We start from the raw sequence: 16,948 nt of genomic DNA on the forward strand, positions 1-16,948 counted from the left end.
GTCATCCGATCATCCGAAGTGGGCCATATTCAGATTCCAAGATTTGACTTCAACAAAATAAATACCTACCTACATACTCGTAATAACAAGGCAAGTTAAATAATACCTTGTAAGAATCAAAGTCTAAAAAGTGTACGAATGGAGCCCATCTTCCCCTAAGCTGACAGGACAGAATGGCAACAAAAACGAACCGGCCACTTGCATGCCGGGCCTATACGATATACGATATAAAAGCCATAAGAACAAAAGGGCGTATCTTCTCTGCATTTACGACGCCCTTTTATGAACTAGAAAAGTTTTTTTTGTAAAAAAACCTGATTCATGTTATTTTTCGACTTCCGCAGCGATTGTTAAGAAAATGATTCACTTCATCTATAAACTTTTATTGAAAGATTTGAAACCTTGACCTTATTTTTAAAGACCTATCAATTTATGTAGATACTTATCACACGTCGATATTTACTAAAAATATATTTAGGTACATAGGTACTTTAACTTCTAAATTATGTTCGAAATTCCATTCTACTTTTTGAGATAAATAGCTGTGATGTATGGACAAACAGACGGACGGACGGACAAGACGTTGATGAAACTATAGTTTCCTTTTTTGCCATTTTGGCTACGGAATTCTAAAAATTTGATTCACCCAAGTATCGTCATATCAAATTAGTTTACGTCAAATCGATAACATTTAAACTTTAAATAAGTATCGCCAACGACTGGCAAACAGCACGTAGGTACATACATACGGTATGTAACATACCTCTAGTACGTGACAACGCTTTACGAAGACGAAATTAGCCGAGTCTCTTTCCAAAGACCGATAGTGTCAATGTGCAATATTTATCGCCGGTTACTGTACGATTAACCTGATATGTAAAATGTACCTAAATTTATTAATTCCGTATCTGACTACATTTTTGTGCAAGACTACTCAAAGCGCTCTAGTCATTAAGTGCCGGAATCATATTGACCCATTTTATGCACTTTAATGATTTAAATATACTTTTTTCAAATTAAGACTACCGGAAATTGGAATCACGATGGACTTATTAAACCAAGAGGAAATAAACACTATAATTAAACAATATGGAAGCTTTAAAGTGCTTGATTTTTCGATATCGAAGTATTCAGATGTGTTTATCGGTTCTTTGGGAGATCATTTTAAGCTTATAGTCACAGTGGATGACAGTGTTCAGTCTAAATACAAGTTCTTTGTGAAGTGTATGCCAAAAAACCAATGGGTAGCAGAGTATTTGACGAAATCAAACTATTTCCGTCGAGAATACACAATGTTACGTGAGCTTTTCGTAGAGTTTGACCGTAATGGAGGTAAGTTACAAGTCTTAACCACTAAATAACTAATTAATTACCAATAGACAGTTATTCATTTAAGAAAGAAGTGTTTTAGAGGATATTGGAAGACCGCTTCTCCATATAAGCGTAGTGAATCCCCATTTTCCTCCCTGGATATTGATATGGAAAATATTTTTACACAATATTGTATATTAACAAATTCCATAAGTATTAAAAAAAAAACTCTTTTTTAATTACAAAATAGAAAAATAAACTAACGAAGTATGTCCCTACGTGATGACTGTGATTCATTTACATCAAAGTGCGTGATGTAACATAATATCCATATCCAGAGATAGGAAATTTATTAAAATATTTCTTATAAACTTTTGATATTTTTGACAGGAAGCAAGTGGCGTCCGAGGTCAGTCTTTGTAAAAGAAAATGTATTTGTATTCGAAGACGCGAGAGAATTGGGATATCAAATGGCTGGAGAAAGTCAAGGAGGCATTCTGAGTTACAAAGAAATGCAGGCTGCAGTTATAGCTCTAGCTCGATTTCACGCTCGGTCTCTCATTTACGAGGAAAAAAAGTCTCAAGAACTGCATAGACCATACAGAATTTGGGAAGATTTTAGCGAACTCCTACAACAATCACCGGACCACGACTGGCGTAACACAGGAAGAAATGCTGTCATCGAATTTCTCAAAGTTTATTCGAAACGCAAAAACGAACCAGACTTTTCGAAGAATGTCACGGAATTATTAATCTCTTTATTTGACGATGCATTGAACTTAATGAAACCTAGTGCAAAATACCGGAATACTGTGATCCATCGCGATCTCTGGTGTAATAATATACTGATTAAATCCGATAATGAAAATGATCACGCACTGATAGTCGACTTCCAGACAGTTTTGTACGGTGCTCCAACATTGGACTTGTCTTCACTTATATACTTTAACACTACCAAACACTTCAGAGATATATATCTTCATGAAATGCTTGAGATTTATTACGAGGAGCTGTCTAATGAAGTTAAACGTGAACTTAACATTATTTTTTCAACGATTTTGAGTAAAGATACGTTTATGGAGTCGTATGAAGAGTGTGTTCTTTTCGGAATGACCCAAGCGGCGATATTAGTGCCTATAACAGCGATGAAAGTGGAAAAGAAAGAGGAATTATATTCTACTCCAGAATCTGGGCATAGAATAAACAACGTGTCGCGCAGTAAGGAAATAATTGACGTGGCTAACGAAGACGCGACATACTGCTCCAGAATAACAGAGTTATTTGAAGACATTGTTGATAGATACTATAATGTGAAAAGAGAAGTTAATTAAATAGTCATTTCGTTCCTAGAGGACACTGCTGACGAGGTTCAATCTTGCAATCATAATTCGGCGATAGAAAAAAAAGTTTATTCTGGTTTCATGTCTTACAACTATTTACAATATTCTTCTGCCAAACCACATAATGGTTTGTTGGCAGACGAGTCTCCTATAATAATTGTGTAATAAGGAAGGTGTAATTTATACGTAAATTGAACTTATATTATTATCTATTAAAAGTTTTGTGTAAAGTGTAGAGCTGTTTCACCATGACCGCGTTTCCTTGGTTACGGTTATCTAAGGGTTGCTATTGCTATAGGTAGTAAAATGAAAACACAAAATACATTAAAAGCTTTATTTACTTAAACCAAAGATAGCCCCTGCCGCATCCTCCTGAAGCAAGGGCATTGTAAGTATTTTCTTTAACCGTTTCTTCTTAATGGCTTCGTAGTTCGGCGTCCATAGTTGCGTCTTAGGTTCGACCTGTGTCTCCTTAACTTCTTCTATCTCATCGTCTGAAGACTGAGGGTCAACTTCCATGATACTTATGTCTGTTTCCTCTGGTTCTTCGGCGATTTCTTGCCCGGATATGTGCTCGAGGAATTCAGTGCAAATGAGACTGACAGGCGGTAGCATGTGTGGCGCCGCTGACAAGAACTGGAACAAAGATTAACATAGGTTCTTTAGTGACGTTGAACACAATCCCTTCTTTGTTCAATTTTCATTTGATTAAGACGACTTTGCCAAAAAAACGACACGATGCCTTCTAGGCCAATCAAATTAGACGCATAAAGAGCGTTTTGAGGAGTTATCCCAGCAAGCTGGAAATCGTTTTCATTCCTTCATTTGGCCCTAAATGCGTGAGTTTGCGCAATCACAGGTGTGCATACATTATGGAAGCCTTGACTCGCGCTGTGAAATGCGACTCTAATCTTATAGTAGACAAGAGATTCTTTGTTTTATTCCCCATTAAAATGACACTTCAATTTCCTCAATGTTTCCAACCAATCTAGAATTTTTGAACAAAATTGGTACAGAAACAGAGACATCAACAGAAGCGAGACCGGAAGATTGGGTAATGACCAATCGAACCGTAATCCTCGTATTTGGGATATAACAAGCTTAAATTTATTTTGTATCAAGCAGAAACGGCTGCGAACGATGCTATTAAGCTTAGGAACCAATTTTAAGTGGAAAAATTCACGGTCTTGGATGGGACTTGTGGGCGCGGATTCAGGTCCCACCCAAGACAGTGAATTTTTCCACTTTAAATTTGTTTCTAAGGTTAAAAAAAGCTTAGCCGATTATCTTTAGTAGAAGTTCGCCTATCGAGCGCGGCGTGCCATCGTGAACCTTGGTCGGATGTACGAAGGTTTACATTGGGCTGCAGCCGCGCGCGTTACTGATGTCATGGGCGATCAAAGGGTCAAAAGATACAAAGACATACCTGTTGGATAGCCCCACTTCCCAAAGCGTCTTGGTTAAGTTCTTCCAATTCCCCTGCTTGCGCAGGCGTGACTTCGGACACCTGCTGTTCAGCCAGTAGGGCTCCAAAATTGGACGTGGGCAGGTTCGTGTGCGAGATTACTTCTAGCTGGTCTTTTTTGGACTGTTCTGGCTCGAGACAGTAGATTTCCTGTATAAAATATTAACGTGATACATTTTGGAAATATATATAGCAATAATATAATAGGTTAGTATTATTAGTTACAGAATGGTTTTTCACCAAAGTACGAGGAAGCCGGAACGTACAGTCGCAACATATAGAGAGCGATGGCTGAAGTGGCGAAATATATAGAAACACATCTTTATTATCATAGAAATAAGGATTTGTTCCGGTATATTTGGTATATGATCTGACTGTACATAAACTAATTGAAACAGATTTTCAGATATGAATGGAAATAAACCATTCTCATTCTATTTCACATTATCAGATAAGCATACGTCCGGTAGAGAAATCCTTTCAAGTACAAATATTTTATCCTAGTTTCTACATTACGATAGGTCCTTTCTTTATTTCTTCCTACTTTCATCAACCAAGGTTAGTAGATACGGGAATACTTACGAATTGTGTTCTTCGAATTTTGTTCTATACACTAACCCCTTATTCATAAACCTGTCATACCAATACGTTGGAAAGGGACAAACGATGATCAGCGGCATCGTAACTTTAGTACACGTTTATGAATAAGGGGGTTACACCATAACACTGTATGTCTTTACTCTATCTCTCTTGCGAGTTGTATGGCTTTACTCTCTCGCGCACAGTTAGTATAGTAAAAAAATTGTATTGACACAATTTGGCATCTTGCCTCATTTTTTTGAACGTCACGCCTACAATATGCGGCGTGTCTTGGCATACTTATGCAGGCATTTAGATAAAAAAGTAGGCATCGATGAAGTGTGGACACAAACAATTTTTTCGTATTTCATTGCGCATTTCAGATACCAATAGCGAGATTGTATTTATTTAGACATCGGACATTATCTCCGATACGTATGTGTATGTATATTAATGATATTGCGTGTGTATGTTATGCAGTGCCGGATTAACCATTAAGCAAAATAAGCACTTGCTTAGGGCACCACGTCTAGGGGGGCACCAAAATCGTAGGGAAAAAACGCACAGGCTGCATCAGCATCGCAGTCGTAGGTACTTATGTACACGAAACTTTTTGATACGTGTGTTCCAATCTAATAACGAAGGGTCGTAAGAGAGTAAGGACACGTAAGCACATCTCCAACCTTACGCGGAGGCCCTCAAAGCTCATGGCCAAAAAATCTTACCGTCGGGCTTGTGGCCAACCGATTTTCTCAACGTAGATTACCGATTTTGTAGCGAACTTTGCTCTCTTGGACGCCAAATGTGTCGGCCAGGCCGAGTTTCTGCAGAGCCGTGATCCTGCGACCTAATTGTCCAAGTGTTACAAAGGGCCCAGCGAAGGCCGACAACCAAAAGTATTTTATCAAGTTGCGCTTTCGAGTTAAGCCAAAGGTCGAGCAGTAGGAGAATCGTGATTACATAGGTTCGATTTCAAGCCACTCTTTTGCAGTTCGGCATTAAGTCTTATGCGACGCTAGGCCTCTACTTTTTGCAAACTGCCTCACTTTCACTTGGCCATGGATCCAAATCCAAGTCCTCTCTCGCAGCAGGGCCTTGTGCCTTGCTCACACTTCGCCATTGGTTGTATTGTATGATAACGCGCCGCGATCGGACGCTCCGGACATCCACCCATTCACACCTCGCCATTGGGCAAATTCAAGCCTGGCTTTCTTCCAGCTCGACCTTTGGCCTATCCGTAAGCGCCGATCGAACGCTCCGCGCGTTCAGCCTTATGGAAAGCTCAGCCTTTGCTTTTAAAAACACTGATTTAAACTTTCACGATTTAGGCCAATCAATTTAGATCGAAAAATAGCGTATTGAAGAATTAATTCCCAGCAAACTGGAAATTGTTTTAATATTTTCATTTGGTCTTATTGCGTGTAATCCCAGTTTGCTCCATCCCAAGAGGTGTGCATACCTTTTGGGATCCCTAGGAGATATTTTTTCCTTTGGATTGCCAAACCATCTTGGTGGATCAGACACTGGTAAGGCGTTTTCGGATTATTACATGATTTTACCAAAAATAAAAAATGTCGATCTTTTTTTTTACAATTTACTACGGATACATATTAAGATATATTTAATCAATCAATAAATTTTATTGCAAGAACATTACATTTCGGAACCTCAGATATCAATTTTAATCATAATTAGAACAATTTTTCCAAAAATCGAAAAAGAGGGTACATTTATGCACACCTCCTGGAATGGAACAAACTCGGATTACACGCATTTTTAGGACCAAATTCGAAAAAATCTAATTTTCATTAGCCTAATTGTGACACATTATTATTTAAGAAAACGGGACTTAATCGCGTTTAATTAAGTTCTAAAATTACCTCCAACGTCAAGATAATGATGTCGACTTTACCCAGTCTTCTCCGAGACCATGGGGACAACGCCGTCCTTGAAACGTCAGGTCAGGTTAATAATTTGCTATTTACGACAGTTGTGGCCATTGGTTCTTATTCTGACAAGAACCAATGGCCAATGGCTAAGCCCCTACTGAAGGCCTTTGCCCTCACACGAATGAGCTTCGCAAGAAAGCTCTAGAGGTTGCAAAACCCTGTGCGGAGTACGGCCTGTCTTACGTCTTCGCTTACACTTGGATATTAGTTGACTTGGCCTCCGGCCTTATGCGAAGCACTTACCTACTGTTGGAACATTACTGCGTTTTAATTCTATTCTCAGCAGTAATGCGGCAATAAACGTCACTCAATTGACTGAGAAAATTCAATGTAATCTTGATGAGGGGGCACCATGGTCTAGAAATGCTTAGGGCATCAAAATATCTTAATCCGGCACTGATGTTATGTCTATACAACGCCAAAGAAGTTAGTTATTCGTTATAAAACAGTGGAAAATAAGCAATCCCCAACTCATGTTAATCTGAAACTCTTTTGACTGGAGTGGGATTTACTGAATTTTCCGAATGAATGCTGAATCAGAAGTATCAGAACCCATTTGCGGTTTTAAACACAATACTCAATAGATTCTTTTCACGAGCTCAGTTCAAAAACTAAAGACGTATGTCAAAGTACTTACCGAATCGTTCCTCATGAGATACAGGCGTGATTCGTGCTTTATTGACTGAACGAAGGCGCAGGCGTTGATCACGCCGGTGCTAGGATCCAACACTCGATTCTGTTTCAAGATAGGTGCGGAACTACGCGGGTTGAATACGAACACTGAAAATAGAAATAAAATGGGTCTTTTATATCATTACAGTAGCGGCAAAAAATCTATCATTCGAAAATTCATGAGTTTGTATCATGTGAACAACGACTGTATCATCATCACGACCATATAATATACGTGGCAACAGGCAGCACAATGCCGATTGGGAACTTCATATACACCAATTAATGTATTTATAAATACTGATTTAATAATATTTGACAATAAAATCTAGATGGATCGATTTTCGCCCTTGTTAGCCTCTGGTTTCAAATTGAAATCGAATCATTACAATATAATACGCACCAGGCTATCGCGAAAACTCGGACAAACCAATTATTTAAAAAATAAACCCTAGTAGAATTTTCGTTCTCACACGCCCCTATATTGTAAATTTCATCGAAATCACTAGAGCAGTTATCGAAAAATTATGAAAAAAATGCAAATGTAAAAATGCAAAAATATGTCGTCGAAGCGCTTTATACCAGCACACTAGAGCATGTTTTCCGAAAGCTTATCCCGAGGTGGGGAGATAGGGGCCTTGTCGTGGAAGATAGAAGACTAACCAATCTTCGATTCGCCAACGACACTGTTCTGTTCTCCCCGGTTGCTTCCGAGTTACGAAGACCTAAACAGCGCAAGCCTCGAGGTTGGACTGAAGATGAATATGTCGAAGACTAAGCTTATGACCAATAGCAACGTACGTGGGATTGAGATAAACGGAGAATCTATTCCATATGTCCAGGAGTAACTTTACTAACATTACTTGGGCCAAATAGTTTCATGTCAGGGCCAAATGAATGATCGTATCCGCAACACCACACCGCGCCCCAGAACACAAGTCATCGATGTAGCTCGCAAAGCGGCCAAACTGAAGTACGACTGGGCTGGCCATGCTGTCGTATGCCAAGTGAGCTGTGGGTCAAAATTAACACAGAGTGGTAGCCCAGCTCAAAACGGGAATTTGGCAAACCACGTCGGCGATGGCGAGATGAGCTCGACTCCTTTTAAAAGAATAGCCGAAGACTGCTGAAACCCGGGAGAAATGGAAAATGCAAGGGGAGCCCCTTTACCCGGCAGTAAGACGCAACAGGCTCTCAATAATAATAATAATAAAAATGTTCACAAATAAAACGAAGTGATATAAATTACCAACATAGATACCAAAGATATGTAGGTGTTGTGGTGTTACTAGTTCGAGCATTGATGTTTACACCCGCATTGTTTACGCGAAAAGTAAAATTAGTATTAGCTATAGACTATTCCATCCGGATCTTAAAAGAATGTAAGGTTTTGTTTCCATTTTATAAACTATATATAGGTTATACGATGCATATCGGCATATTTTGCAGGCTTTATTGATAACCGGATCCTCAAACACAGAAACACTGCTCAAAAGCCAGACTAGGATTCGATTGAAATTAACTTACCATCATTCTGGTCGGTAACTATCGCCATCCTGTTGGAGTTGACGTCGGTTACCAAACACGTGGGTCTGATCCGCACCAACCACTTGACGGAAAGAGACAGGAGATTGAACACCGCCAGGCAGTTCTCAGTTGTGCACACCAGCTGAAAGTAATTACATATTTTTAAATGATTAAGACTAATAATGATGACTAAGAGGTATAAAGTTTTAAGTAAAATTCGTGTATCAAAAGGTAACCCTAATGCTAGGTATCTAATCACCAAAAAAGATGTATATTTCGGAATCGATGTCTTCTATCGAAGTGCCTAATTTAGAAGCGTCATATTTTATCAAATTTCACATTACTACTCTGTTTAATTATTCTTTGTTCATTTATTCTTAATCAGGAGCTAATTCGTTAAGATTGTTAAGATAAAATACTCACATAATGACTAGCGTCATTGCTTCCAAACTGCACATGCTTCCCCTTAGGACGCAGCGCCGGGTGCGAGAGAGTCGTCCTCATGTTGCACAAATGCGTATCCCAAAGCGTCAGTTTACAACCAAACCAAGCCGCTATAAGCGAACCGTCCTGCGATATCGCCACTCCTCCCATTTCTATCTCAGAATCAACCTCTACCGATTCCAATTTTTGAATCCCTGTAGATTCTTTATGCATATTCATAATCTTCAGAATAAGATCGTCTTTCTTACCAACTGCCTTCAAAAAAGGCAGCTCGACCTTCTCAAACAAATTTTTCACTTCGAACTTTTTTATATCATTATAAACGCTGCTTGTCGAGAATTGAGCAATTCCAGATGAGTAATAACACGCTGTAAAGCAGTACCATGCGCTCCTTAGGTTTTTGTAAATTTGAATTTGTTCTCGCTTCCATATTCTGAATTTCTGATCCATGCCTGCGGTAACGCAAAACGAACCTGGGCCATTTAGGGCGATGGATACTACTCTTGAACCACCGTGGGATAGGTTAACGCAAGTTGCAAGTTTGAAGGGGATGGTGCTGTTTTGCCCTGTCTGAAAACACCAGAACTTAAGTCTCTCCTCTGGGTATAACACGCCGTCGTGTCGGTATTCTGATGTTACGAGCCAGGTCCCGAGCGAGTTCATTGCAGCGCAAGTCACTTCTGTTTCTAGCGGTATGAGGTTGTGTCTGGATTCTGATGGGACAGCGTTCATTTGTGTTATGTCAAGCTGAAATAAAATGAATGAACATTTTGGTTATTTGCAGATTTTCAAAAGTCGGTATTTAGGTAACAACATTTATTATCGGATCAACCATATATCCAAACTCGCTAAAAATATCCATATATTGGCTGTCCAATCCGAACCATTTTTATGGAAAAAATTTTTTATTGAAACTTCATAGTTGGTCCGATATTATAGTAAAAGTTGATATTTTATTTATTTATTGAATACAAAGCAAGCTTACAGTTTTAGACCGATTCACTTACATGCTAGGAAAACAGATAAAATGTGAAAAATAATAATATTACACGCAAACTAATAAAAAATAGCCATAACATAAATCACCTTAACATGACATAAATGTGACCGCGGCCGGCAAAACGTCCCACTTTGTCGCTTGCCATAAAGACGCCTCGTCAGGTTATTCGTATAATGATACAAGAAACTCTTCTCCTTATTGCAAGCGACAAAGTGGGACGTTATTGGCGCATTAAAATGTCAAAATAAATTTAAACTGTCATTCTACTTCCACTTTAACCCCCTTATTCATAACCGTCTACTAAAGTTGACAAGTCGCTAATAATCGTTTGTCCCTTTCCATCACATCATCTGACGTATCGGTACGTCGGAAAGGGACAAACGATTATTAGCGGCTTGTCAACTTTAGTAGACGTTTATGAATATGGGGGTAAGAAAGAAAGAAAATAAAATGAGGTAAAATAATATAAATATAATAAATACAATGTCAAAACAAATTACATATACAATGTCAGTCAAACAAAGTGATGAAAAAATACCTTTTACCTACCTTTATCCCACCTATGTACTTCGCACTATAAATGCGTAATGCGCGATATATCAAAATTTAAATGGCTTACTTACATTGAAGAGCATTTTGTCCGTCTTGGTGGAGTACATCTGCAGGTGTCCGGGCCGTCCGCCCATAAACAGGCAGCCAGTTAGCTTGTGGTACACTAAGGCACCGCCCGTGGATCGAGCGACAGACGAAAGTCCGCCGCACTCTAGAATAGTGCAGTGCACCCGCATTTGGGCGTTGGCTATTACCACGGCTGGAAGTTGAAGTGCAAATCATTATAATAAGGCCCACCATACATACAAGAGGCATTGGCAGTTGAATTTAAATCAATAGTTTAGGCAATAAGGTTGAATTTATTTTGTTAGTAATATAGAACGAAAAGAAAAATCGCAACTCTATTCCAAATATTCCAATTGGTTCATTTAAATCATTGATAGTAATATATAAAAACTAAAAAATGGACCCCAAGTTTGACAGTAGAAATATATGGCGCTGTACTGCACTATAATTCACTACATGTTTTGTGGTCACTGAATTTTCAACATTTAAGAACCACAGCTACGAGTACCCCTCTCAAATTCGAGGCACGATTTTTTCCTAGACTTTACAAGAGTTACACATTATTAGCCAGGTCCATACAGAGCGAGCATACGCGTGAGGCAATTTCCTCACGCACAAAACGGCCAGTGTAGACGTGCCTCGGCCGAGGCGGCGCGCTCGGACGAGTAAAACGCACGCATGCTCGCTCTGTGTGGACCCGGCTATTTACTTAAGAAATTATACACTGGTCATTCACGATGACGCGTGCCTTGACTCGCATTGCCATATTATTAAAGGTTAGATTTGACAAATCTGTGCGTCATCGTGGATGATTCGTCATATTCCTTAATATGGAAAAAAGAAAAATGGAGGAAAATAAAAGTCCCACGTTTTTTTTTATCGGCACATCAGTACGGTTACTTACAGTTATTAGATAGAGTAATAGCAATATTGGAGTTGCTGACAGCGATGTATCTAACGATTCCCGGCAGCCTGGGGATTAAGTCCTTTGCGCCAGCTTGGTCGGACAAGTTAGCTATGCTCCATTTTACCAACACCTTCTCCATGCCTCCCGTTATGAGATAACCACCTAAAACAATATTATTGTATTAATATTCTCATGAGTCAAACTGTCATTGAAATAAAAGCCAATTTAGATTATGTCTCTAACTTGAAGAACAAAGTTTATTATCAAGTGTCTTTATTTCAATAAGTTTGATGTGAAAAGATTTGAATAGGCAAACTAGAGATGCGCAAAACGCTTTACTGAGTTGAAAAGATTGATTGGTATCTTTAGCTCACGGTGATATAAAGCACTCATTTGCTCAGTGGATCTGTAGACTATATTGTTCATGAGCGAGTAGAGAGAGAGATGTCAATCAATTAGATGCTTTAAGTGCGACCGTGCAGAAGCCGAGAGTGCTCTAGACAGCCAAAGTACTGACAAAGCCCCAGGGCCAGACGGGATAAGCAACGAGATACTGAAACAAGTCAAAGAAGACACACATCTTCAACGAGATCCTAACAACGGAAACCATCCCAGAGCAATGGACACAGTCTAGTACAATCCTAATACACAAGAAGGGGGGCCAGCATGATATAAGCAACTACAGGCCCATAAGCCTGATGTCCAATTTATACAAGATCTTCGCAAAAATTTCATTAAGGCGACTAGAAACAAGAATGGATGAAGAACAACCAGTAGAACAGGCTGGTTTCAGAAAGGGGTACTCAGTACTGAATCATATTTATGTTCTGAGGCAGATACTAGAAAAGTACAAGGAATACAACCTTACATACTACATAGCGTTTATTGATTACAGCAAGGCTTTTGACTCCCTCATACACGAAAAAATCTGGATAGCACTGAAGAGGCAAGGTATTGAACACAAATACATCAGAGTCATCAGCAAAATATATCAACACAGCACATCACGCATTCAACTGGAAAGATATGGGGAGACTTTCAGAATAGAAAAAGGAGTAAGGCAAGGGGATCCCTTATCCCCAAAACTATTCTCCGCTGTCTTGGAGATGGTATTCAGAAACCTGAACTGGGATCAGCTCGGTCTTAACATAGGTGGCCGCCAATTAACACATCTAAGATTTGCGGATGAAATGTCATCCGAACAAATTCTACTTGCTAAAAACTCAGACGACCTAAACAGAATGATAAACGACATTGAAACTAACAGCAGAGAAGTAGGACTATCAATGAACCTAGAAAAAACAAAGGTGATGACAAATGGCGAGAAGAACATCATTAAAATAGTAGAAATGACAGTGGAATATGTGGACGAATACGTTTACCTCGGTCAGATTATATCACCTGATGAAACAATAGAGAAAGAACTAGAGAGAAGAATAGTGAACGGGTGGAAAAGGTACTGGTCCCTGAAAGAAGTCTTCAAAGATAAACAACTCCACTCTAAGACAAAGGGTAAACTATTTAACACATGTGTTCTTACCGTCCTAATGTATTGTAGCCAGACCTGGGCCCTGACAAAAGCTACTACATCCCATCTAGCATGCTGCCAGCGCGCCATGGAAAGGAGAGCATAATAGGTGTACGGAAGACTGACCGGCTACGAAACACCCTAATTAGGAATAGGATGAAAGTCCAAGACATTGCCACAAAAATTAGAAGACTTAAATGGAAATGGGCTGGCCATATCATCCGAGGCACAGATAAATGGAGCAAGCGAGTCACCCAATGGTACCCAACAGAGGGAGAGAGAGGGGCAAAGAGACCTCTAATGAGATGGGATGATGACATCGCGCAGGTAGCTGGCCATACCTGGAGCAGAATGGCAATAGATCGGAGAGAGTGGAGAAGGTTGGAGGAGGCCTTTGCCAAAGGGCAAGCAGAGAAAGAATACAAAAGATGGGAGATAATAGAGAGATAATGTGCTACTGTTCTTTGTTCTGTAAATAAAGGCTATTTTATTTTATAAGTGCGACCAAGGTGGCGAATCATGCGATACAATCCCGCCATGTTTTCCCAACACCTTCTGAATTCTTCAGAGAGATATTTGCACCATCTTAACAAACCATCTTTAATTTGGATGAGATATCTATAATTTTAACACTAGTTATGCCTGATTGTTGATTGATTGTATAATTATGTTTCATGTGTATGAAACATAATTATACACTTAATGGTGTTACTGAATAAATAACTGTATGAGATCCTATTTTGTGTAAATTGGAAGCAAAAGCTTGTTTGTAAATTGACACACTGGTATAGTGCACTTATTTTATACAAAATTATTTTATAACAAAAATAATATTGAGCAAACTCAACAATAATCTAATCCCCAAATGAAGAACAATATATCTGTATCTGCATATGCATATTTTTTTGTACATATTCCACAATCTAATTTGAACTTTTATTGCATTGAATAAATAAGAGTACCAAATCCAAAAACAAAACAACTGCGGCTGGGTCTGAGCAGGTTAAGGTGCTTAGCTTTAATTTGTTTTAACAATTTTCTCCATACTAAAACATCCAAGAAAATGCAATTTCTTACCTGATGGAGAAAATCGCACCGCAAATGCAGGTAAAAAATGCCAATGTAACACTTCCCTTGCAACTTCTTTGTAGTGGAAGACGTTGCCTCTGAAAATGGTAGCTCGTCCAAGGGTGTCCACAATGGCCACAGCCGGCTCACTGTGGTGGGTAGCCACATCCAGTATACGGAACTCATTGTAGTTGGAGTGACTGAAATTTATGAGAGAAATGTAATTTTACAGATTTTATAATGTTTCGTAATACTATATTAAGGGCAAGGACTATAGTTGTGCTGTTCTCGAAAATGTTCCCAAAACGGAACAAAAGTAACATGAGAACATTCCACATACTAAATGGAGAACATTCTCGAGAATGGCACCACTATAGCAAGGACTGCATATTATGAAACTTCTGTTACAGGTTATAGGCGATTGCAACCACCAAACAAAGTATTAAAAGTAGGCTTAGCATGACTGTAACTTGTGAGTCAATTAGACTTCCCTAAAAGATGGGTATTCCAACTCACGTGCAAGAGACTGTTGTGGCACACTCATGCCAAGCCTACAGATATGTTTGTTTGTATTTTATAATAAAAACACTGGTCCCAAATCTCAAAAAAGTGGTCTGAGGACTATAAGCAAGGATTGATTTTCTTTGTTTAAGTATGTATATAACAACAACAACTATCTATAACAACAACTGTCATAGTAAGAAAAAGCCTGTAGAATGTGTCAGAGAAAATAATAGCCCTCATTGTCAGTCAAACTTAAAGTAAATTTAACCACTTCAAATGGAGTTAAGGGGTTTCAGACTTAATAATATGACTTTTTCCAGTGAATTTAAAAATACTTACTAGCCATGGACATGTGCTCTATCCAAATTTTGGATGAAAAGAAATTTCGTTAAATTTGATATGGCAGCAAATCTGTCTCTGTTACACCATCCTAAGGCCACTCTGACACTTCCACAGTAAGGTATGTCCCTGTTTTTATATTCTGCCTCTAGTACACCAATTTTTAGATAATATGTTGCTAGACATATTCTATTTTCCGTACCAACTGAAGTTACAAAGCATCTCTCACTGTCAACTAAATCAAATGTGGTGACTTTTCTATCAGCAAGCTTTAATTTCTGAAATAACAAAAAACATAGAATAACAAATAAAGTGCCTCAAAACTATGTGTAGTGTTTTTATAAGTATGTCTTCATAAAAAACACCAATATTTATATTTTATTTATATAACTTTATGTGGCTTGAAAGAAATACTTAAGGGTGATCCATTAATTATAGCACACAAATTTCTAGGTTTTTTGACCCGTCCCCCCCCTCCTTGCCACACTTGGTCACATTTGGCAAACCCCTCCCCCATGGTGTGACATCACATTTTTCAAATTACATATTATTAATATTTTAGATTAAAGAAATATTAGTAATTTTATAACAAGAAATAGATTACGAAAGAAAATTAACGAATATAAACAATTATCGGTCCAAAAACTCATTGTTTAACTTTACAACAAATAAAAAAAATTGGTTACTGATAATATTAAAGTGACGTCTCAAAGTTTGGGACTCCTCCCTCCCCCTTGTCACAACATATCACATTTTCTTGACACCCTCCCGCCCCCTAAATGTATGATGTAATTAATGGATGATCCCTTATATACCATGAACAAATTCTTAAATTCTACAGAATTCAATGATAGTTTTTTTCTGTTAATTTACATGGATAATTAATGTATATACTTTAAAGTATAACAACTCTAGTTTGCTTTTGAAATAAACATGTGATTATATTGAAACCTTGTTACACCTGAATGAAATGTATTAAAGGCAAAATAAACTATGTAATATTCCACCAACCAATAATACTTACAAATTCCCTGAGCACAGTCCCACTTTCCAAAGTCCATGTTATAAGCATACCACTTCTAGAGCAACCATACAGATTGTAGCCATCCTTGTCAAAACAAATGCCGATCAGTTCATCTATGTCTGTGTCGGCTTCAAGGGTTCGCACTAAGTCTCCTGTCTCAACACAATACACCCGAACAATATTTTCTACTATTATGACTAAAGATCTGCGAAAATAATAAAACATAATTATCAAATTATACTTTCGTTAACACATATACGCACTAAAATAAAAAATAGACTTACTGCTCATCGGGCGAAAATACAGGGCGATGGTCAATAATACTTCTGCCGGCCTTTCTATTCAAGGTATATTTGGTAGGTTCTTGATTAGGTTTGTGTGTCTTCACTACCATTTTGCTGTTTGTTATTTGCTTTTTACTTCCCTTGAATTAAACACATGCTTCCTAACCTAGTCAGTAAACTCGGCAATGCAATTCAAAGATTGCAATATCAAACTGACAATTGACAATCTTCATGCTTTATATTATTTGAGGTAAATTAACAAACTCGACTTTTAAAAATCCTAAATCTTGGCAAAAAATAAAATACCAAGTGGGCATTATAAAGGTTATCACGAACACATTAAATGTGTTATGTTGGTAGAAGATCCGTTCAAAATGCTACAAACAGTG

At 38.3% G+C, this 16,948-nt stretch overlaps 2 protein-coding genes across 2 annotated transcripts; one reads left to right on the forward strand and one right to left on the reverse strand.

Annotated features, from left to right (window-relative positions):
* Positions 1-21: 21 nt before the first annotated feature.
* Positions 22-2,886, forward strand: LOC133524221 (uncharacterized). The gene is made up of 2 exons (XM_061860116.1): positions 22-1,332; positions 1,702-2,886. The coding sequence occupies exons 1-2, from the start codon at positions 1,044-1,046 to the stop codon at positions 2,640-2,642; spliced, it is 1,230 nt and encodes a 409-aa protein (XP_061716100.1). The 5' UTR covers positions 22-1,043; the 3' UTR covers positions 2,643-2,886.
* An 85-nt stretch (positions 2,887-2,971) lies between these two features.
* Positions 2,972-16,880, reverse strand: LOC133524212 (WD repeat-containing protein 75). Its single transcript, XM_061860102.1, has 11 exons — positions 16,560-16,880; positions 16,276-16,480; positions 15,252-15,529; positions 14,418-14,608; positions 11,810-11,974; positions 10,911-11,098; positions 9,267-10,034; positions 8,844-8,985; positions 7,282-7,424; positions 4,078-4,266; positions 2,972-3,287 (listed from the first exon to the last, which is right to left on the reverse strand). Exons 1-11 carry the CDS (start codon positions 16,667-16,669, stop codon positions 2,985-2,987), a joined length of 2,682 nt encoding a protein of 893 aa, XP_061716086.1. The 5' UTR covers positions 16,670-16,880; the 3' UTR covers positions 2,972-2,984.
* Positions 16,881-16,948: the final 68 nt, after the last annotated feature.

The sequence above is a fragment of the Cydia pomonella genome, chromosome 13 (genome assembly GCF_033807575.1).
Source record: "Cydia pomonella isolate Wapato2018A chromosome 13, ilCydPomo1, whole genome shotgun sequence".
Classification (NCBI taxonomy): Eukaryota; Metazoa; Arthropoda; class Insecta; order Lepidoptera; family Tortricidae; genus Cydia; species Cydia pomonella.